Source organism: Rhinoderma darwinii, chromosome 8 (genome assembly GCF_050947455.1).
Source record: "Rhinoderma darwinii isolate aRhiDar2 chromosome 8, aRhiDar2.hap1, whole genome shotgun sequence".
NCBI classification, from domain to species: Eukaryota; Metazoa; Chordata; class Amphibia; order Anura; family Rhinodermatidae; genus Rhinoderma; species Rhinoderma darwinii.
This window is the reverse complement of record NC_134694.1, coordinates 32,494,798-32,518,668: the sequence shown is the minus strand read 5'-3', so window position 1 is coordinate 32,518,668 and position 23,871 is coordinate 32,494,798. Positions and strand designations below refer to the sequence as shown.

General features: G+C 43.6%; 1 protein-coding gene across 6 annotated transcripts in view; it reads left to right on the top strand.

Moving 5' to 3' along the window:
* Positions 1–23,871, top strand: part of LOC142659435 (diacylglycerol kinase eta-like) — a 257,916-nt gene that overhangs the window by 208,443 nt on the left and 25,602 nt on the right. For all 6 annotated transcript variants that reach the window (XM_075835574.1, XM_075835573.1, XM_075835568.1 and 3 more), the window contains one exon: positions 21,314–21,400. In XM_075835574.1, the coding sequence (XP_075691689.1) occupies positions 21,314–21,400 (87 nt within the window). The remainder of the gene's footprint in view (positions 1–21,313; positions 21,401–23,871) is intronic.

The following is a 23,871-nucleotide window of genomic DNA, read 5'->3' as shown; positions in this document are numbered from 1 at the left end:
ATAAAAGTAAAAAAAAGTAAAAAAAAGTTTTTTTTAAAAAATTAAAAAAGATAAAAATTCAAATCATCCCCCTTTCCCAAGATCACATATAAGAATAAATAAACAATAATTAACATAAACACATTAGGTATCCCCGTGTCTGAAAATTCCCGAACTATAAAAATATAAAAATATTTATACAATACGGTAAACGTAGCTGGAAAAAAGGTCAAAATGGCTGAATCACAGTTTTTTTGCCACTTCAACCTCCCAAAAAAATGGAATAAAAAGTGATAGAAATGCCCGACATTCCCCCAAATAATATTAATACAAACAACATCTTTCCACGTACAAAAAGACGCCTAACACAGCTCTGTACACAGAAATATAAAAAAGTTATGGTGGTCACAATATGGCGATGCAAAAATATTTTAGTTTGTTTCAAACATTTACATTTTTTTAAAACTACTAAAACATAACAAAAACTACATGAATTTGATATCGCCGTGTTCATACTGACTCGCAGAATAAAGATATGATGTCATTTTCACCATAAAAAAGAAACCCAAAAGAAAATGGCGGAACTGCTGTTTTTTTCCAATTCCACTCCATTCTGAATTTTTTTTCCAGCTTCCCAGCACATCGCACATAGTATAAAATAGTACCATTAAAAAGTGTCAACAAAAAAAATAAGAGTTTGACTTTTTGAACGTGGGAAGGAAAAAACAAAAGCATAAAAATGAAAATTAGTCTGGTCCTGAAAGGGTAAAATGGCCAGCGCGTGCACCACTAAAACTCTCCCTAGCCTATCCCTGTGCACCCTGGCCTATTTAATCCATCCTGCCCTCTTTCCTGTGACTGAGCAATGTTGTGTCTACCCATGTTTGTCTAGCAAATGGTTCCTTAGCTGTATCCTGTATCCCGTATCCAGTATCTGTGCCCGAGTCAAGTCAATTGTCCGAGATGACTGCATTATTCGTGTACCGTGTTTGTGTCAAGTGTCATCTGTGCCAAGTTTCATCTGAGCCAAGTGTCATCTGTGCCAAGTCTCTGCCAAGTCTTTTATCCAGGTACTTTAATCTTAAGACTTTCATTGACTCTTGTTTGGCCATCTGCTCTACGCAATGGCGGAGCAGCCTAGTGGGTACATATACCCCACTGCCGTGTCAGGCGCCTGTGTACCAGAAGTCAAATCTACTGCAGCCACTAGCTGGAGTAGATTTGCACTGTAATTTACAAAAGTTTCTAGGGTAAATTATAGTAAATTTGTCAAGCTTCTGGTACCCCTACCCCCTTCTGATAAGCCCCACCTACTATTTAGTAAAGTTGCATGAGTAGCACAAATGTCACAAGTCACCTTTTTTTGCGCAAATTTGAAACTTTTATACGCTTTACATATACTTTTTTTTTTTACAATGGGACCCTATGGTTGATAGATGCCACTTTATGGCATCTGTCATTAGCCTCGGGAAGTTCGACTATATGGACAGTTATCACTGGTGTTTCACAGTCAGTTTCTAGTAAAAAGCTGTCACTGACATGCTGGGGATCCTGCCCGGGTCACAGTCATGTTTTGTGCTGGAGACTGGAGAGGCAAAGCAGCTTTGTGGTATGCATGCAATCCCCTTCCTACCGGTGTCCATGGTTAAAAGAAGCAGTGCTATTGTTGGCATTTGTGTACCCTGGCACATATACAATATCGTGATCCAGTTCATAGCTGTCTCCAGGTGCAGGAATGTATTCACTGCTTGGTACTGGGCTCAGTGCTGAGCCGCTCCCTTCACATACCAGTAAGGTAGGTTGGAAGTATACCGGCTTCTTTTAGGCAAAGTGTTTAAAGTAGCTGGAGTGCCTAGACTCAAGCTGCTATTTATCACAGCTCGGTAATGCTCCAGTGACAGAAAAAAAAGCAGACGGGAGCGGGATTGGGCTGTTATTATGACCAGTGGGTTGTGGACCCACTGTGCTACATCATCATTTTGACTTAGGACCACATTTAAGGGCGTTATCTAAGTAGCCTCCCTGGTCTTCACACTTTAATCCCCATATGGGGATCTGAACTTCGGTGTGGGGAGACTACCACCAGGGGCATACATAGAAATCATAATGACCCATTGCAAACGTCAGACATGGCCCCCCTCATTGCTACCACTCATCATTAAGCTGTAGACCATATGGGCAAATACAGCACTAATCAGACGCAGTCAGAATCAGATAAATATCTACATAAATAAATAAATATCTACATTCAGTGACTCACTGGTGAAGTCTTTTCTGACTGGAGCTTCTTACTTTAGTTTTCTTCTGCATTTGGTCCAAACCTCCATGACAATTTCTTCTGACTACAAATTCTCCTCTGGAGAGTTTATCACCCAGTTGTCTTCTGCTCCTCTCTAGCTTCAAATCCTCACACTGTGGCCCCGAAAATAACAATATCACATATAGCGCACCTGAATAAAAATGCGTCACACTGTGCCATAAATAAAAGTATGCCCCACACTGTGCCCCTGAAGACAATGCCACCTAAATAAAATCTAGCCACTCAATGTGCCACCTGAATTAAAAGTGCCCCAGAGAGTGCTCCCTGAAATAAAAAGCACCCCCCCAGTAAGGAATGGAATATTCACCTGTCAATTACGCTAACCTCTCACTGCTGCCAAACAGGTTCGGCCTGGGTTGTGCCTAGAATGCAGGGGTGGATATACCATTGGTGCAACCTGTGCAGCTGCACAGGGGCCCAGTAGGTAAAGGGGTCCACTGTCACCTTAAAGCAGCCTTCTTCTGTCTATTAGATTGCATGTAAATGCTTGAGCTAAGGAATAATATGGCTAACAATTTATGAAATGAAAGGCAGGTGGCCAAGGATAGTAAAACAAATCCCCAAAAATTCTTCAAGTATATAAATGCTAAAAAGCCAAGGTCTGAACATGTAGGACCCCTAGATAATGGTAATGGGGAGTTGATCACAGGGGATCAAGAGAAGGCAGAGTTACTAAATGGGTTCTTTAGCTCTGTATATACAACAGAAGAAAGAGCAGCTGATGTAGCCGGTGCCAGTGCTGTTAATATATCAGTTGATATACTGAATTGGATGAATGTAGATATGGTCCAAGCTAAATTAAATAAAATAAATGTGCACAAGGCCCCGGGACCAGATGGGTTACACCCTAGAATTCTTAAAGAGCTTAGTTCAGTTATTTCTGTCCCCCTTTTCATAATATTCAGAGAATCTCTAGTGACTGGTATAGTGCCAAGGGACTGGCGCAGCGCAAATGTGGTGCCTATTTTCAAAAAGGGCTCTAGGTCTTCCCCGGGTAATTATAGACCAGTAAGCTTAACATCCATCGTGGGGAAAATGTTTGAGGGGCTATTGAGGGACTATATACAGGATTATGTGACGATAAATAGCATTATAAGTGACAGCCAGCACGGTTTTACTAAGGACAGAAGTTGTCAAACTAACCTAATCTGTTTTTATGAAGAGGTGAGCAGAAGTCTAGACAGAGGGGCCGCTGTGGATTTAGTGTTTTTGGACTTTGCAAAGGCATTTGACACTGTCCCCCATAGACGCCTAATGGGTAAATTAAGTACTATAGGTTTAGAAAATATAGTTTGTAATTGGATTGAGAATTGGCTCAAGGACCGTATCCAGAGAGTTGTGGTCAATGATTCCTACTCTGAATGGTCCCCGGTAATAAGTGGTGTACCCCAGGGTTCAGTGCTGGGACCACTATTATTCAACTTATTTATTAATGATATAGAAGATGGGATTAATAGCACTATTTCTATTTTTGCAGATGACACCAAGCTATGTAATATAGTTCAGACTATGGAAGATGTTCATGAATTGCAGGCAGATTTAAACAAACTAAGTGTTTGGGCGTCCACTTGGCAGATGAAGTTTAATGTAGATAAATGTAAAGTTATGCATCTGGGTACCAACAACCTGCATGCATCATATGTCCTAGGGTGAGCTACACTGGCGGATTCACTTGTTGAGAAGGATCTGGGTGTTCTTGTAAATCATAAACTCAATAACAGCATGCAGTGTCAATCAGCTGCTTCAAAGGCCAGCAGGATATTGTCGTGTATTAAAAGAGGCATGGACTCACGGGACAGTGATGTAATATTGCCACTTTACAAAGCATTAGTGAGGCCTCAGCTAGAATATGCAGTTCAGTTCTGGGCTCCAGTTCATAGAAAGGATGCCCTGGAGTTGGAAAAAATACAAAGAAGAGCAACGAAGCTAATTAGGGGCATGGAGAATTTAAGTTATGAGGAAAGATTGAAAGAATTAAACCTATTTAGCCTTGAAAAAAGACGACTAAGGGGGGACATGATTAACTTATATAAATATATTAATGGCACATACAAAAAATATGGTGAAATCCTGTTCCTTGTAAAACCCCCTCAAAAAACAAGGGGGCACTCCCTCCGTCTGGAGAAAAAAAGGTTCAAGCTGCAGAGGCGACAAGGCTTCTTTACCGTGAGAACTGTGAATCTATGGAATAGCCTACCGCAGGAGCTGGTCACAGCAGGGACAGTAGATGGCTTTAAAAAAGGGTTAGATAATTTCCTAGAACAAAAAAATATTAGCTCCTATGTGTAGAAATTTTTCCTTCCCTTTTCCCGTCCCTTGGTTGAACTTGATGGACATGTGTCTTTTTTCAGCCATACTAACTATGTAACTATGTAACTATGATGAGATACTGAAGAGCAAGGGACCCATATATTGTTCTTGCACAGGGGCCCTCAGCTATCTATGTCCGCCAGTGCTAGAATGTATGGGCTCCTTGGAGGTTTGATGGTAGCAGCTACATTGTAGTCAGTCCTCCCAGCAGCCCATACATTCTAGCAAGTTCATTACTGAAGTAATCAAAAATTTAAAACCGTCAGCGAAATTATAATTTTTTGGTGTATTACATATGTAATATTATTTATGTCTGCCATTTGTAGTTTAAAAGTCTTCTTATTGCACCATTATTTATTAATAGACAAGAACAGAAACTTCCCCTTCCAGCACAAACTCCAGAGCAGACCCCATCCAACACATACTCCAGAGCAGAGCTCCCCTCCAACACAGACCCAAGAGCAGACCCCCTTGCCTCCAAAACAGACCCAATAGCAGACCTCCTTCAAAACAGACTATAGAGCAGACAACCACACCCTTAATACAGACCCCAGACCAGCCATTCACAGCATATCCCCTGTCACCCGCATGCTCACTGCGCACCCTGGAAGAAGTATGAAAGTGATTACGTAAGTGCAGAGACACATGACGTCAGCACCTTCAAAGAGCCCATACACCTTAGCCTGGCCTCTTCCAGTCAGGCTGATGTAGAATGGCACAGATCAGCTCCGGTAACATTATCAATTGTATTGTATCTTAAGGGGGCGGGTTGGGGATGCTCGACTCCAGGACACCCCCCCCCCTGTCAATGGGCCCAATAGTGGTGACATGGTCTGCTTTCATTTGAGGTATGGCACTGACTACCAGGTTGCTACCTCTCGAATAGTGACTGGCCCAGCGAACCAGGATACAATGGTGTAGAACACCGAGGGTACAGGCACTGGCACATGATACCTTGGAAGATGGGTGAGGATCAGAAGACAGGCTCATTTTAATCATATATCATAAAATTGCATATATTAGTCACAGAAATGCAGCGCGCACAGAGTATGGGGGGATTCACACGAGCGTGTATTCGGTCCGTGCGGGCCGCGTGGTTTTCACGCGCCACGCACAGACCAATACAAGTCTATGGGGCAGTACAGACAGTCCGTGCTTTTTGCGCAGCGTTTGTCAGCTGCGCAAAAAGCGCGACAGGTTCAATATCTCTGCGTATTTCGCGCATCACGCACCCATTGAAGTCAGTGCTTCCGTGCAAACCGACTGAAACAGCGCACCAGCTGTCAAAAGGATGAATGTAACCAGAAAAGCACCACGTGCTTTTCTGTTTCCAAACATCCAAATGGAGTGTCTTTGAGATGAGCGAACCCGGACAATCGAACCGAACTTCACCGGGTTCGGCCGAACTCGTTTTGGCCGAACCCGGCAAAAAAAATTTGGGTACGCGACGTCCGGAGATAGTCACTGTCCAGGGTGCTGAAAGAGTTAAACTGTTTCAGCACCATGGACAGTGACTACCGATCCCAATAAACATGAACCTGTAAAAAAAACGAAGTTCTGACTTACCGATAACTCCGGGCTTCTTCCTCCAGTCTGACCACCCGGGATGACAATTCAGTCCAAGTGACAGCTCCAGCCAATCACAGGCCAAGCACAGGCTGCAGCGGTCACATGGACTGCCGCGTCATCCAGGGAGGTGGGGCCCGATGTCAAGAGAGGCGCGTCACCAAGGCAACGGCCGGGAGGGAAGTTCTCGGTAAGTACGAACTTCTTTTTTTTTAACAGGTTTCTCGATATTGTGTTCGGCATTCACTGTCGAGCGTGCTGAAAGAGTTACTGCCGATCAGTTAGCTCTTTCAGCACCTTGGACAGTGACGGGCGTCGACTAGCCTCATCTCTATGATGGCGGCTGCGCGAAAATCACGCAGCCGCGCATCATACACGGATGACACACGCAGCTGTCAAATGGTTTTTGCGCGCGCAAAACGCTGCGTTGTTTGCGCGCGCAAAAATGCAACGTCCGTCTGTATCTGCCCTATCACTGAGGAGGATTACACATTATAAGGTAATAGTATACCGAAAGTTGGGTGAATGAGGGGAGGAAAGCCATGGGTCCCACACCGCATGATAGAGGTGGAGTGAGTCAGTTCTCACAGCAATTTTTCAAAAATAGCGATACGATTAACTCTATTAATAACCATAGAGAAATCAAGATCAGCTGTACGCCACTTGGAAGCTATATATATTCGAGCAGCCAGGAATATAAACTGGGCAAGCTTAAATTTAGAGTTAGGCATTCTGGGAGGAATGGCCCCCAATAGACATGTAGGTAGCCGTTTTGGGACGGTGAACTGGCAGATATTGGAGATTAAAGTACAGACATCTGACCAAAAAAATCGACACTCGAGGGCAAGATCACCAAATATGATACATAGTATCATCTAGGCTACATCCTCTAAAACAACCGGTCGAAACCGTAGGGTAGATGGTGTGAAGCGTTGCTGGAACATAGTAAGCTCTATGGAGCACTTTCGTGGACGTCTCAACCAATGATACCTGCCAGCTACCTTTACTTATTGTGTCACAGCATTGTCTCCATTGTGCAGACGAGAGCGTGGTACCCATTGTCCCTCTCCCACTTCAACATATAGGGCAATTTGGTGTCCGGATGTGGAGTATTAAAAATACCATATACCATAGACAACAAACCCAGTCGAGAGGGTGAGTAAAGTAAAAAAAAATTCCATAGGGGCGTATGACAGACTAACTTGGGCAGGAATTAATTTGTGTAAAAAAGAGAACAGCTGGATAGCCCGGTAGTACTCAGGTGCAGGGGGGGCATGGGCTTCAGTGAATTGCACGTATGAGATCAAACGTTCCTCCCTAATGAAATCATGAACTTTGGTTAAATGCTTAGAGCACCACCAGTGAAAATTCGAGCACTGGAGACCCGAGGGAAACCCCGGATTCCCAAACACAGAAATCAGCGGGGAATATCGGGATTGCAAACCATGTCTGAATCGAACGAAGCGCCATAGGAGTAGGGAATGGTAGGAAAGGAGAGAGATATTCTTTAACGTGGCCGGCAGGGGCGATGTCATCCATATCAGTGCGCCCCAAGAATATGGTCCAACTGAGCCACCTCTAAGAACACCCATACCGGCGCCGTATCTGGTGGGAGATGCATCAATAATAATTGAGCCACCCTATAGTAGTGTAGCAGGTTAGGGACGGAGAGACCCGCAATTCCTTTATGGTACATCATGATACGTGTCATTATCCTAGGACGCTTATTATTCCAAATTAATTTTAAAATGTCCTTCTGGAGGAGTTGTAGATCACCCTTCTGAAGGGGGATAGGGAGGGTTCTAAATAAATAAAGCAATCGGGGGAGGGTGACCATTTTGATAGTATTAATTCTACCCACCCATGAGATCAGTAATTTAGTCCAATTAGCCATGTCAGCCCTAATGGCCTTAAACAACTGGGGGTAATTATGTTTATAGAGTGTATCAAGGGAGGGGGTCAGAGCTATGCCCAAATAGGGAAGATAATGTGTTTGAGTGTGAAAGCCAAAATTCAGCTCTACTTGTTTTTGCAGGGGAGGTGGGACGTTACAATATAGGGCCTCCGACTTGCATTGGTTCACACGATGACCTGAGACTGCAGAGAAGGAGCTGAGGGCCGCCATCAGATTTTGGAGGGAAGTCAGTGGTTTGGTGAGAGTGAGGATGAGGTAGTCAGCAAAGAGACTTAACTTTTGTTCCTTGTTTCTAACATGATGACCCGTTATATCTGGATTGCATCTAATGATTTCCGCTAAGGGCTCCATAGCAAGTGCAAATAAGGCTGGTGAGAGGGGACAGCCCTGCCTAGTGCCCCTCCGAATAGGTATGGGATGAAGTGTGGTAACTGGTAACTTAAGGTGCGCCTCTGGGTTGTTATAAATCTCCTTAACATCTCGAAGAAAGGGACCCCCGATACCCACCTTTTCCAGTACTTTAAATAGGTATTCCCAGGAAAGGCTATCGAAATCTTTTTCAATATCTAAGGCGAGAAGGACCATCTGGGACTTAGAAGTATTAGCTGAATGGATAGTATTAAGTATTTTCCTAACATTATCAGGTGCTTCCCGTCCCGGAATAAATCCGACTTGATCTCTATGAATTAAATGAGACATAAACTTGTTCAACCGTCTGGCTAAAATTGAGGTAAATATTTTAGTATCTAGGTTAAGTAGAGAGATCGGTCTATAGTTACCAGTCATCAAGGGGTCCCTGTTGGGTTTGGGAATAACCATTATCACTGCGGAGAGGAATTTAGTAGACATGTGCCTACCCCTCATCAGTTCCGTACAAAAATTTAAAATATGGGGGACTAATTGTTGGGAGAATTTTTTGTAATATAAGGCTGTGAATCCATCGGGTCCCGGGGCCTTCCCCAGTTTCAATTCTTTAATTGTGGCCTCCACCTCATCGCTCGAAATCTCAGCATTCAAAAAATCAATAGCCGTTTGGGGAAGTTGAGGGATAGTGACAGAAGCTAAAAAGTCCCTCACCGCAGTCTCAGAAGGGGGAGAGGAGTTGGCATATAAAGATTGGTAAAAGGTGGTAAAAGCAGCATGAATATGGTCTGGGTTGGAGGTGGTCTGCCCTGGGCGTGATTGGATACGAAACACCTGGTTGATTTGCTGACGAGCCTTAAGCTGCTGAGCCATAAGTTTATCCGGCTTATTAGCCCATTTATAGTATTTTGATTGAGTCCATCCAAGGGCCTTTTCCGTCTTGTGGGTTAATAACATGTCATTTTGAAGCTTGGTATCTTTAATAGCACGAATAAGATAAAATGAAGGACTTCGTTGATTTGCCGCCACTAGGCGGGCAAGTTTAGCTTCAAGAGCATTCTGGGCCTGGGACCGTTCTTTTTTACATTGAGAAGCCAATACCATTATCATACCCCTTATAAATGCTTTATGAGCAAGCCACACAGTATGTGAATTAACATCAGGGGACTGGAGATGCGACTGAACAGTGGAGTTAGATAAAAGCGACTCATTGAGCCTCCAGGAGAAAGGCATGGCACCTCGTTTGGAGAAATCAAATTCAGCTAGAACTATGTCATGATCAGACCAGACAGACAGGACATGTCTAGAATAGGCCAATAAGGGGAGGGAGTTAGTGGAGGCAAGAATCATATCAATACGGGTATATAGACGATGGGTCGGGGAGAAGTACGTATACCCCCTTCTCGCACCATTATGTTCTCTCCACGTATCCGCAATAGAGAGCGAGCTCAGGATCCTAGTGATCAAAGCTGCCTGACTACGCGTACACCTGCAAAGAGCAGGTGAGGAACGGTCTAGCATAGTGTTCAGTACAAAATTCAAATCTCCACTCCATATTAAATGTTGGTACTGTAGAGAAGCGGATCATCATTCGGAGCGTATGAATTCACAATACATAAGACTTTGTCATATAACAGGCCGAGTATGATCACAAACCTGCCCTAGGGGTCTATTCTAGTTTCAGTGACTTGAATAGGGAAATTATTCTTAATTAAGGTGATCACTCCCCGTGATTTCGAGGGGAAGTTAGAGGAGTAGAAAGTAGTATACCGGGGATGAAAGAATTTAGGATGAGATCTGGGCGTGAAATGAGATTCCTGCAAACAAATCACATAGGTTCTGTTGTGCATCTGGAAGTTAAGCGAAAAGGGGAAGCCCCATCGGTAACGGACCCGAGCCGTCTGTAGAGCTTGAGTGATGTCCCGCATATCCCTCCTACGTTGGAGTGTGAAGGGTGCTAAATCCGCGTATAAATGGACAGAGGGTGGCATTCCTGGTAAATGCGAAAGATTCCGTGCCGCCATAAGGATTTTATCCCTAGCTTCCGGATAATGGAATTTCAATATCACATCACGCGTTAAATCCGGCTTGCGTGGTCTTGTCAGGGCTCTATGAACCCTATCCATACGAAATAAAGCAATGTCATCTTGGATCACAAGGGTACGAAAAAGCGTGGTGTGAGTGGGTTCCAAGTCCGTAATGGTCTCTGGCAGGCCTCTGACCCGCAGATTCCCTCTCCGGGACCTGTTCTCCAGATCTTCCAATTTAAATTCCAGTGCCTACAACTGGGCTGCATGGGAATCGATATCCCTGCGGTCTGTCTCTAATGCATCCGCCATGTCGTCCGCTCTAGTCTCCATGTCAGAGACTCTTTGACCTATTTCCTGAATTTGGCAGAAAAATGCGGCCACCGCCTGTGATAATTCCGTTTGGAACAATGCTGCAATATTTCTGAATAAATCATCAGTGTGGGTTATTGCTGCTGGAGGTGAGGGTGGTGGGGAAGCGTCCACCGATGACGGACTCTCACTGACCTGAGCGGTGGCCGGGTCGGCCATGATGGATTGCCTCGTGGTGCGGAAGATCTCCGGGATAGTTTGAGAAGGGGCAGGAGTCGCCGGTCCTCTAGGATTGGATTTGTTGGTCCGGGTCATACTGCACCTTGCCGGACTGTTTGGCTGCTAAGGAGCTGTGAAGGACAGCGCTAATACGGCTTAATCAGTGCTGCCGGAGCGGAGCTCACATCAGGTGCGTCCTGTCTCTTGAGCTTCGCACATGCGCCTCCACCACAAGAAATTTATCTAGGGGGTATAGTGAGCATTTGGCCCGACTGGTGTTTCATAGATTTTATTTGAATTGGGCATTTTTATTTTTTCATTTACCATTATTCTCTTTTGTTTACATTGAGAGGTTTGTTTACCTCTGTGTGTTCATTGTCTTGCTGTTCCGGTCATACGGTTCCCAGCATGCAATGCGCCATCAGCAGCAGGGACTCATCATGCCTACTACACCAAGCTATTTACAATCTCCGTTGCCATTTTACTGCTCTCATTAGATCAGTGAGAGCTAACGATAAACCTGCAACATATCAGTGTTGTACCAAACAACACTCTCTTACGTAATGGTAAAAAAACAACTTAATTTGACCCCAGAGCCGGAGTCCCAGAGCAGAGCGCTAGTATAGGCTCTACTCTGGGTCTCTGTGGAATCCCCTGACATCACTGTCCATATATGGACAGTGTTGTCAGGGGCTTACCCAGAGCCAGAGTCCTGGGCAGAGCGCTAGTATAGGCCCTGCTCCGGGACTCTGGGGAATCCCCTGACATCACTGTCCATATATGGACAGTGTGTGGAATCCCCTGACATCACTGTCCATATATGGACAGTGTTGTCAGGGTCTCCCCCAGAGCAGAGCCCTGGTCAGAGAGCTAGTGTAGGCTCTACTCCGGTACTCTGTGGAATCCCCTGACATCACTGGCTATGGACAGGGTAGTCAGGGTCTTCCCCAGAGCCGGAGTCCCAGGCAGAGTGCTATTATAGGAAAAGAGCCTCCAGACGAAGCCGGTCTACAGGGCGAAACGCGCGTCTAAGCGTTCACCCATCCATCCGTTTGTGATCTCCTATATCGCTCCTCACCATGTCCCAGGGTATGTGTTGGCTTCTAGTACTCGTATGATCTCCCCATTGTGTCTAGCTATTTTCAGCCTTATCTTTCCGGCCATTTGAGCCTTTATGTCTCTTTAGGACTTACATAGTCTATTTTTGTACATTGTTATACTAGATAGGCAGCACTGCATTGTATGTGGGTTTGATTACTTCATGCCCACGGTTTACTCTTTTTTCCTGTGGGCTACTTGAGCGTGGTCTGGTTATCCTTGGATGGTTGACTCTGTTTGTCCATGGTCTGTTCCATCTGACCTTGTTGTATATATCTCCGTGTATGGTGTATCCTTTTTATTCCATATTATGTTATTGTTGATTATATTTAATAAAGATTTTTTATACTCTTGTATATTATTTAGTATACTATTTCTTTAAGGGTTATGTCCCTTTTTGGTTCGCTTTTAGGTTGTCTAGAGTGCTAGTATAGGCTCTGCTCCGGGACTCTGTGGAATCCCCTAACCCCAGCACCGGAGTCCTTGTCAGAGCGCTACTAGCAACCGGCTCCTGACATCTGATTTCTTCTGATAGTTTCCTGTCCGCTGCTAGGGGGGAGAAAATTACGCACAGGCGCTGTGATAGCGCTGGAGTGGGCATGCGTGGTAAACAATGCTAGTGTAGAAACCATGCATGCTCAGAGACTAGCAGTATTTACCACGCATGCTCAGAGACTAGCAGTCTTTCTCTTCCCTAGCAGCAGACCGGAAACTTTCAGAACAAAGGGAGTATCCGGTCCACCACTTCCCTCAGTGTACAGTGATGTCAGAAATGACGTAACCGTACATTAAGCCAGACAGAAAACTGAACTCAGATCATGGATGGGTTAGCGCCGGAAGTAAGGATTTTGCTACTGGAGACGCATCACGTGACTAGCGCTGGAATCGGGTGTTAGAAGATTAAATTAAAAGTATATTACAAATTACATTATTTTTATATGTGCAGTGAAATAGAAATTAGTTAATTGCTTCCGGAAAACCCCTTTAATTTCCAAAAGGAATAAAGGGAGAAAAAGCACCCCAACATTTGTAAAGCAAATTCTACAGATTACGCTAATACCCCATATGTAGTCATAAACTGCCGTTTGGACATACAGCAGGGCTTGGAATGGAAGGAGAGCCATTTGGCTTTTGGAACTCAAACTTAGCTGGAAAGGTTTGCAGAAGCTATGTTGCATTTTCAAAGCCCCTAAGGGGCAAAAACAGTGGGAACCCCCCAAAGGTGACTCCATTTGGGAAACTACACACCTCAAGGAACTTATCTAGGTGAATAGTGAGCATTTTGATCCTACAGGTTCTCAGAAATTATTTGATTTAGGCCTTGAAAATCAAAATCCTAAATTTTTTCAAACAAATTCTAGGATTAGCTAATTTTATAATTTATATAAGTACTAAAAGCACCCCAACATTTTGTAGAGCATTTTTTTCTGAATATGGCAATACCCTACATGTGGTCCTAAAATGCTGTTTGGACACACGGCAGGGCTCAGAAAGTATGGAGCGCCATTTGGCTTTTGGAGCAAGGATTTTGCTGGATTGGTTTGTGGGCACCATGACACTTTGAAATAATAATGGGTTAAATGAATGATACAATTAATAATCCATGGATGTGTGATATACTTTGAAGCAATCCTTTATGCAAAGGCCAGGTGTCGCACTGATAAGTTGTGTCTTGTCTTCTCCCCCTTTTGTAACACACTTTTCACCTTTTTGGGTCATTCCCTTTTTACCAGTAAAGGGGATTTTTGTTGAGAAAGTGTTTCCCTGGTACAATGCGTGGACCATCGCTTCTATAAGTACTGGGGCCTTCCCCCTGCCTGGTTCTCAAATACATGTGCCTTGATAACCACCTCTTGAAACTGAAGGAATGTCCCTGTCTGGCCTGCACATTGGGATAGCACGTACGTATAATACAATGCCATCTGTACCATGGACACTGACAGCTTTTTGTACCACACCTTTGTTTTCTGGATGGCACTGCACGGCTTCAGTACTTGATCAGAGAGATCAACCCCGCCCATGTACTTATTATAGCCTAGGATCAATCTGGCTTGGGGGGTCATTGTAGTGGTACCTCGTACAGGGACAGGCGTGCTGCCGTTACCGTATATTGTGAACATAAGGACATCCCTCTGGTCCATATACTTGACCAACAATATGTTCTAACTGTGTCCTGCTTTCTCCTTTTCTTAGTGGTAACCAAGCAGAGTTTTAGAGAGGCATGGTGAAACGTGCGCATAACTTCTGGTGGAAGGGCACTTAAATAGTGTGTTACTGGTACAGAAGTTTATCACGTAAAGGTGATAACCCTGGTCTTGCAGTGGATGCACAAAGTCCCACACTATTTACCCACTAATTCCCAGTGGGGGGGGCCTGATTTTGAATAAGCGGTCATATTTGGGGTAATCATGGGGTGGGCACTATTAACATTATAATGCAAAACCTTCAGAATTATTTCAAAACGTGTCCGGGTCATTGCCATGCAGTAAAATGGGGTATTGTATTAAATGTTTGTACTCCAGTATTGCCTAATCTCTGGCTTCTTTACTAGCCCCATATGCACCACAAGGCACCAAAATTTCATCAGCTCTACTACCTTTACAGCGGTCCACCTAGTAAAGCATGATGTGGGGCTTTGGGCTAAAAATTAATGGGCGTATAAATTTGTCTGGGCCACCATTAATTTTACAAAATCCTCAGAGAAAAATGACCTTGAAAAAGTAAATTTCTGGGAGGCCTGCAGTCTCAAACCGAATTCCTGAGCTGCCTATGAAATCGAGAATATGAGGCTCATAATTCCCAGGGGCAGGTTCCACATGGTATCACTCATTTGAGTGGTTGCCTCAGCTGTTGTCCTGGGGCACCTTTGCGGTGTTCCTCATCACTGGATGATGATGATGAGGAGGAAGGCGACAAGAGTAATGGGGCATATTCTTCTTCTCCCTCACTGACTGTGTCAGTGGCCAGATCGGCGTATGCCTCCTCTATTGAATAGACCCTTTAAGATTATTGGGGTATTTTCAATGTGGGGATGTGTGTAATGCTATAATATAAAAATTTTGTTTTGTTTTTTTTGTTTTTTTACACAGGGAGTTGTGCTTTTACTTGTGTATATCAAATTTCAAAGTTAGAAAAAAATCAAAACGGCCTGCGACAATAATTGAGCACAGCGTCAGATCAGTGATGGTGACCACAGATCAAAGGGTCGGCGGCTGCAGGACGTACACAGGGAGAGGGTGCGGTGGGTCAATGTGAAATTATTGTTTTTCCAATAATATGTAGTTTTAGATCAATCATTTATATTTTCACAAGCTATACAGGGAAAAGACACTACAAAATGTGTTACACAATCTCTTAAGCAAGGCAATATCCCACATGTGGTTGTAAACTGCTGTTTGGACACACGACAGGGTTCAAAAGGGAAGGAGCGCAATTCTTTTTTTTTCGATGCAGATTTTACTGGAATGGATCCCAGACGCCTTGTGGCAATGCCCTGAGGTAACCGTACAGTGGAAACTACCAAGAAGTGACCCCATTTAGCAAAGTACTCCTTTGTATATCTAGAGGTGTAGTAAGAATGTTGACCTAACAGGTGATTTGCAGAAATTGGTGCGCAATTGATGTTGCAGAGGGAAAATTGCAATCTTTCTACAGGTATTCCATTTCAGTGCCAAATATGTTGTGCCCAGCATGTTTCACTGTGAAAAGAAAGCTCTATAATTATTATGTCGTGCATTCTAATTTTAAAAACGCCCTAATTTTTTTTGCCTGGACATACAACAGGGGTCGTGAATGTAGAGCACCATGCACATTTGAGGCCAAATTTGGTAATTTACACAGCATTAGTCAGAGCAAAAGCACTGAGGTGAAATAATAAAAGAAATCCAAAGAAGTGATCCCATTTTAAAAACTACACCATTCAAGGCATTCATCTAGGGGTGTAGCGAGCATTTTGACCCACCACATTTTTTTATTTTTTTTCAGAAATTAGTTCTAATTTAATATTGCAGAGTAAAAATGGCAATTTTTACCACAGATATGCCATTCTAGTGCCCTAAATTTTGTGCCCAGCTTGTGCCACTGAAGACCTACACTCCATAAATAGTTCAGCAGGTATTCCCAAGTAAATTAATACTCCATATGTGGTCATAAACTGCTGTTTGGGCACACTGCCAGGCTTGGAAGAGCCGCAATTTGGCTTTTGTTATTTCAATTTATAATGTGGGGGCATATCTAAGCTGGGCAGAGTACATCAGGGCATAATAAGGTGGTACAATAATAGGACAAATAAATAATAAAATTAATATTCCATAGATGTGTGGTACGCTTTGAAGCAATCCTTTATTCACAGGCCAGGTTTTTCGGGGCAGGTTTCGCACTGATAAATGGTGTCCTTTCTTATCCCTCTTTTGGAGCACACTCTGAACCTTTTTAGAGTTCTTCCCTTGTTTGCAGTTTGGGAAACTACACTGTAAAAGTGTTACCCTGGTATAATACGGACGGCCTCACTTCCAGTGGAGTTGATGAAGTTTAGGAGCAGATGTGCTTGTGCCTCTCCTTCCTGGTTCCCAAATATTAGAGCCTTGATAACATCTCTTGAAACTGATTTGAAACTGAAGGAATCTGACCTGCACATCGGGATAGCACATAAGTGTTATAAAATGGCATCTATACGATTTGCACAGCCAGCTTTTTGTACTATGGGACATCGCTATATGGAAAATGAAGGTGTTGTACAAAATATCCGCCCTCCAGTATTGCCTAATCTTTGGCTTTTTAACTAGCCTTATATGCAACACAAAACCCAAAAAAGGTAATAATTTCTGCTGCATCATTGGGGTCTACCTGTAAGGTCTAGCAAATGATTATGTATAAATTATTCTGGATCAGTAATTTGCACCATTGCATTCCAAGAGTCATAACTTTTTAATTTTTCTGTTGACGAAGTGGTATGAGAACTTGTTTTTTATGAGACAAGCTGTAGTGTTTATTGGTACCATTTTCGGATACATGCAATTTTTTAGCACTTGTGGCATTTTTTTATGACATTCACATGCAGTATAAACAACATGTTAACTTTATTCTGATGGTCGACTCAATTACGGCGATACAAAATTTGTGTAGAGTTTTTATGTTTTACTTCCTTTACTAATAAATCATGTTTCGGTGTTGCCATACCTTTTTTAATTTTCGAACGACAGAGCTGTGTACGGGCTTGTTATTTGTAGGATGAGCTGATGTTTTTATTGGTATAATTTGGGGTACTTGGGATTACTTGAAAGACATTTATTTATATTCGTAAACTTTGTTTTTTGTCTTACTAGGGGACTTGAAGGCCTGATCTTCTTATCTCTGATATCAGCCCCTTAGCTAGGGGGGCAGGCGGGGCATGTGCCCCGGATACAACTAGGAGGGAAGGAAGGGGGGTGCCGGGCAAAGCGGCACGGGGATAGCTGTCAACTGTCCATGAATTTACAGAGACTGTCCCGGCAAATTACTGTCCCAGGCATGTCCTGGCAACTGCCATATTCAAATGTATCCTTGGGATGCAGATACAATTGAATATTATGGCAGAGCAGGAAACTATCCGCTCCCTGCTCTGCCTTTCACTCCTCCTGGATCGGAATCCACTGCCAGAGCGTCGGTGACTCTCTGGCCGGGGATTCCGTTCCAGGAGGAGTGAATGGCAGAGCAGGGAGTGGATAGTTTCCTGCTCTGCCATAATATTCAATTATAATTGGTTATAATTATAACTGCTTATAATATATTCGGTTACGCCAAGAGCGGAATCACCGTCAAAAGCATTGCCAATGCTCTGGCCAGGGATCCGCTCCTAGAGTTAGCCCCTGACATCACTGTCCATAGATGTTTGATGTTAGGGGCTCCTCCTGGAGAGGAATCCCCAGCCAGACCGTCAGCAACACTGTGGCTTGGGATTCCACTCCTAGAGGGAGGGGTATGTGGCTTTAGCTACAGGATGGGGTGTGTGGCACTTTCTACAAGGGGGTGTGTGGCACTATCTACTAGGGGGTTGTGTGTGGCACTATCTACAGGGGGTTGTGTGTGGCACTATCTACAGGGGGTTGTGTGTGGCACTATCTACAGGGGGTTGTGTGTGGCACGATCTACAGGGGGTTGTGTGTGGCACTATCTACAGGGGGTTGTGTGTGGCACTATCTACAAGGGGGGTGGCACTATCCACTAGGGGGGAGTGTGGCAATATCTATGGGGGCTGTGTGGCACTATCTACAAGGGGGAAGTGTGTGGTAGTATCTACAAGGGGAATGTGTGGTACTATCTACAGTGGGGGGCTGTGTGGTAATATCTAAAAGAGGAGACGGTTCATTATGTTACCATGCAGTCTCATTAGCCTTATAATTATAATCGGTTATAATATATTCGGTTACTCCAGGAGCTGAATCACCGGCCAGAACATTGCCAATGCTCTGGCCGGGGATTCCGCTCATAGAGTTAGCCCCTGACATCATGATCCATAGATGGCTGTTGTCAGGGGCTCCTCCAGGAGAGGAATCCCCAGCCAGACTGTCGGCAATACTCTGGCTTGGGATTCCACTCCTAGAGGGAGCCCCAATGGCACTATCTACAGGGAGGGGTGTGTGGTTTTAGCTACAGGATGGGGTGTGTGGTACTATCCACAGGGGGTGTGTGGCACTTTCTACAAGGGGTGTGGCACTTTCTACAGGGAGTTGTGTGTGGCACTATCTACAGGGGGTTGTGTGTGGCACTATCAATAAGGGGTTGTGTGTGGCACTATCTACAAGATGGGACTGTGTGCCACAATCTACAAGGGGGGACTGTGTGGCACTATCTACAGGGGGATGTGTTTGGCACTATCTACAAGTGGGTGTGACACTATCTACAAGGGGAGTGTGTGGCAATATATATGGGGGCTGTGTGGCACTATCTACAAAGAGGAAATGTGTGGCAGTATCTACAAGGGGGTGTGTGGTACTATCTATAGGGGGGTCTGTGTGGTAATATCTACAAGAGGAGACTGTTAATTATGTCACCATACAGTCTCATTAGCCTCAGCTATACAATCTGTTTTAGTCGGGCACACAGACCTTTAATTTTTTTATTTTATTTATTGTTTATATTAACTACCTTACATAACTGTATTGCTTGTAAAATGTACAAATGGTTTCATGCTCGAGTTACATAACAAAAAATGTGGGGAAAAACATTACACCTCATTGATTATTAGAGAAAGCAAACATGGCGAGGGGGAAGGAGATGTCGGGAAATAAGTTGGGGGGTGGGTGCCAAAATGAATCTTTGCCCCGGGTGCAGGAGAACCTAGCTACACCTCTGCTGATATAATGTATTGTACTATATATGTAGTGCGATATGTTATAACTGTTATTTTCAGGCAGGCGATTAGGCTCTGTCTCTGCTTCCATACATGGCAAACCGAAAGGCCATTATTAGGCCTCCAGTTGCCATAGCAACCCATCAGCACCTCGCGATCTTCCCCTCCCTCTGTCAACCACTTAGATGTTGCAGCAGGTATTGATCGATCTTTCTACAATCTTGGTCGTTAAGGCCTGATTTACACGAGCGTGTGCGTTTTGCGCGCGCAAAAAACGCTGCGTTTTGCGCGCGCAAAAGGCATTTGACAGCTCCGTGTGTCATCCGTGTATGATGCGCGGCTGCGTGATTTACGCGCAGCCGCCATCATAGAGATGAGGCTAGTCGACGCCCGTCACTGTCCAAGGTGCTGAAAGAGCTAACTGATCGGCAGTAACTCTTTCAGCACCCTCGACAGTGAATGCCGATCACAATATACAGCAACCTGTGAATAAAAAAAGACGTTCAAACTTACCATGAACTGCCTGCTTCCTCCAGTCCGGTCTCCCGGCCGTTGCCTTGGTGACGCGTCCCTCTCTTGTCATCCGGCCCCACCTCCCAGGATGACGCGGCAGTCCATGAGACCGCTGCAGCCTGTGATTGGCTGCAGCCTGTGCTTGGCCTGTGATTGGCTGCAGCTGTCACTTGGCCTGAATTGTCATCCCGGGAGGTCGAACTGGAGGAAGGAGCCGGGACTTATCGGTAAGTCCGAACTTCTGTTTTTTTTTACACGTATATGTATATGGCGATCGAAAGTCACTGTCCATGGTGCTGAAACAGTTTAAGTCTTTCAGCACCGTGGGCAGTGACTGTCTCCTGACGTCGCGTACCCGAACATTTTTTGCCGGGTTCGGTCAAAACGAGTTCGGCCGAACCCGGTGAAGTTCGGTGCGCTCATCTCTAATTTGACACTCCGTTTGGATGTTTGTAAACAGAAAAGCACGTGGTGCTTTTCTGTTTACATTCATCCTTTTGACAGCTCTTGCGTGATTTTCGCGCATGCAACGCAGTAGCGTCCGTGTGGCATGCGTTGTTTTCACGCACCCATTGACTTCAATGGGTGCGTGTTGCGTGAAAAACGCACGATTATAGAACATGTCGTGAGTTTTACGCAACGCACTCACGCTGCACAAAATTCACGCATCGTCTAAACTGCCCCATAGAGTAATATAGGTGCGTACGACACGCGTGAAAAGCACGCGCGTATATTACGCTCGTGTAAATGAGGCCTTAGAGCAAGTTGTCGGCTGTGTAATATGTCAGTCTAATATGTTGGTTTGCAGGAACTACCCGCTTACTATAATTGTAATAGTACATCACAGGTCAGGAAGGGGATATATTAGTGCATGAATTCTATTTTAGCCTTTACATTTTTGTGTATTGTTTTGTGTCTATTACATAGAGAGGTAGTTTTGACATCATACGGTTGTAACAGAGTCTGGTGCAATACTGAGCATATAGTGGCAACCTAACATTTTAACACATTAACTAAAGCCTTAGCACAAAGGAGGTGATCACTTTATAGTAACATGGGTGTAGTATTAAGTTGCTGTTAGTGCATATTCTTATTTAAAAAAAATATATTATAATGCCAAAAAGGCAGTACTAACCAGGTACGTGGGGAAGGGATGAAGTATAATATGGAGAAAAAATGTCAGCCACAGTTTTGCTTTAAGAATAGAAAAAAAAAGAATGCTTTATGTAAGAACATTTTGAAGTGTAAAATTAGAAGAAAATGTAATCTATAACTTTATATAAGCTTGGGGTGCCAAATATTTTGACACTAGCTCAGGTAACACCGAGTTATTAACTAACATGTTCATTTTCCTTCTGTAGTTGCTGAGCAGAAACACAGCAGTTGATGTGGCAATTAGTGTCAAGGCGTTGTACACTGAGACCATAGCCTTCATGGGAAGTAAGCAGGTAGGTTCCTGAAAACTGCAATATGTTAAAATGTAATAAACAAAGAACTGACCGTTGTGTATAATGAAAATGTGTATATTTAAATATAATGGCATTAATTACAGTCAGGCATATGTCCATCAAGTACAGCCAAGGGTTGGGACAAAGGGAAGGGATGGGAGAAATGATAGGACTTTGTTTTACTCAGAACTGAACTGCATATTCTAGATGAGGCCACACTAATGCTTTGTAAAGTGGTAATATTATATCCCTGTCCCGCCAGTCCATGCCTCTTTCAATTCACGGAGAGAGAGGGAGAAAAAAATGGATCGTATGGAGGCGCTGCTGCGTGGCGAAATTTGTAGAAATGACGGTGAAGTCCAGAATATAATAATATAAGATCGTTTATTGCAATGAGTGGCTACGCGTTTCAACGCTGAACGAGCGTCTTCCTCATGGCCTGAGGAAAACGCTCGTTCAGCGTTGAAACGCGTAGCCACTCATTGCAATAAACGATCTTATATTATTATATTATTATATTCTGGACTGCACCGTCATTTCTACAAATTTCGCCACGCAGCAGCGCTTCCATATGATCCATTTTTTTCTCCCTCTCTCTCCGTTAACCAAGCGGTCCCTTCTGGGAACCGATCCGGATCTGGCAGCAGCATTATGGATTTATCCTTACGTTTTATACACCCTACCTAAGTGAGCATGGTAATTGCCCCCTTGCTTCACCCACCCAACATATTGACCTGCACAAGGTGGCACCGTGTGTTTTTTGCTCTCTCTCTTTCAATTCACGACATTATCTTGCTGGCCTTAGAAGCAGCTGATTGACTTTGCAGATCCTACTCAACAAGTGACTCTCCCAGTATAGCTCTCCCTAGGACATATTTGCATGCGGATTGTTGGTACACAGATGCATAACTTTACATTTATCTACATTAAACCTCATTTGCCAAGTGGATACCCAAAAACTCAGTGTGTCCGAATCGGCTTGTAATTTATAAGCATTTTCCATACACTGAATGTCATCTGCAAACATATAAACAGTAATTTTCATCCCATTCTTTTTATCATTAATAAACAAGTTGAATAATATGGGTCCCAGCACTGAACCCTGGGGTACACCCCTTATAACCGGGGACCATTCAGAGTAAGAATCATTGACCACAACTCTCTGGATACGGTCCTTGAGCCAATTCTCAATCCAATTAAAAACTATACTTTCTAAACCTATAGACCGTAATTTACCCATTAGGCGCCTATGTGGGACAGTGTCAAATGCCTTTGTAAAGTCCAAAAAAAACTACATCTACAGCGGCTCCTCTGTCCAGGCTTCTGCTCACCTCTTCAGAAAAACAAATCAGGTTGGTTTGACAACTTCTGTCCTTAGTAAATCCGTGCTGGCTGTAACTTATAATACTTTTTTGTCACATACTTCTATATAAAATCCCTTAAGAGCCCCTCAAACATTTTCCAAAAGATGCATGTTAAGCTTACTTGTCTATAATTACCCTGGGAAGACCTTTTTGAAAATAGGCACCACATTTGCCCTGCGCCAGTCCGTTGGCACTATACCAGTCACTAGAGAATCTCTAAATATTATGAACAGGGGAACAGAAATAACTAAATTAAGTTCTTTACGAGCTCTTGGGAGTAGCCAATCTGGTCCTTGTTCACATTTATTTTATTTAACTTAGCTTGGACCATATCTACATTCAGCCAATTCAGTATATTAATTGATGTATTAACAGCACTGGCATCGACTACATCGGCTGCTCTTTCTTCTGTATATACAGAGCTAAAGAACCCATTCAGTAACTCTGCCTTCTCTTGATCAGCTGTGACCAACTCCCCATTAACACTATTTAGGGATCCTACATGTTCAGAACTTGGATATTTTGCATTTATATACTTGAAGAATTTTTGGGGATTTGTTTTGCTATCTTTGGCCACCTGCTGACTTTTTTTAGTTACAAATTTTATTAAGTTCCTTGTAGTTTTCAAAGGCTAGAGCTGTACCCTCAGATGTATATTTTCCAAATGCCCTTTTTTGTCATATATTGTTATATATTGCACTTTTTACAGAAGGTGTAAGCCATGTGGGGTTTAATTTTAGTCGTTTATACTTGTTACCTATAGGAGTACATTTTGCACTGTAATTATACAAAGTGGATTTTAAGATCTTCCATTTATCATTTGTCCCATTATTTGACATTAGTTCTTCCCAGTCTATATCCTGAATTGCAGCCCTCATCCTGGGGAAATTGGTCTTCTTAAAATTAAGTGTTTTTGCCCTCCCAGCCTGTGTATGTATTTTACAATATAGGTAAATTCAACTATATTGTGTTACCAAGGTTTTCACAAACAGTAACATTCCCAACAAGCTCTGCATTGTTAGAAATTACCAGATACAACAGAGCGTCACCTCTAGTCGGGTCTTCCACAAACTGGGCCATAAAATTATCCTGCAAAAGTTTAGAAAA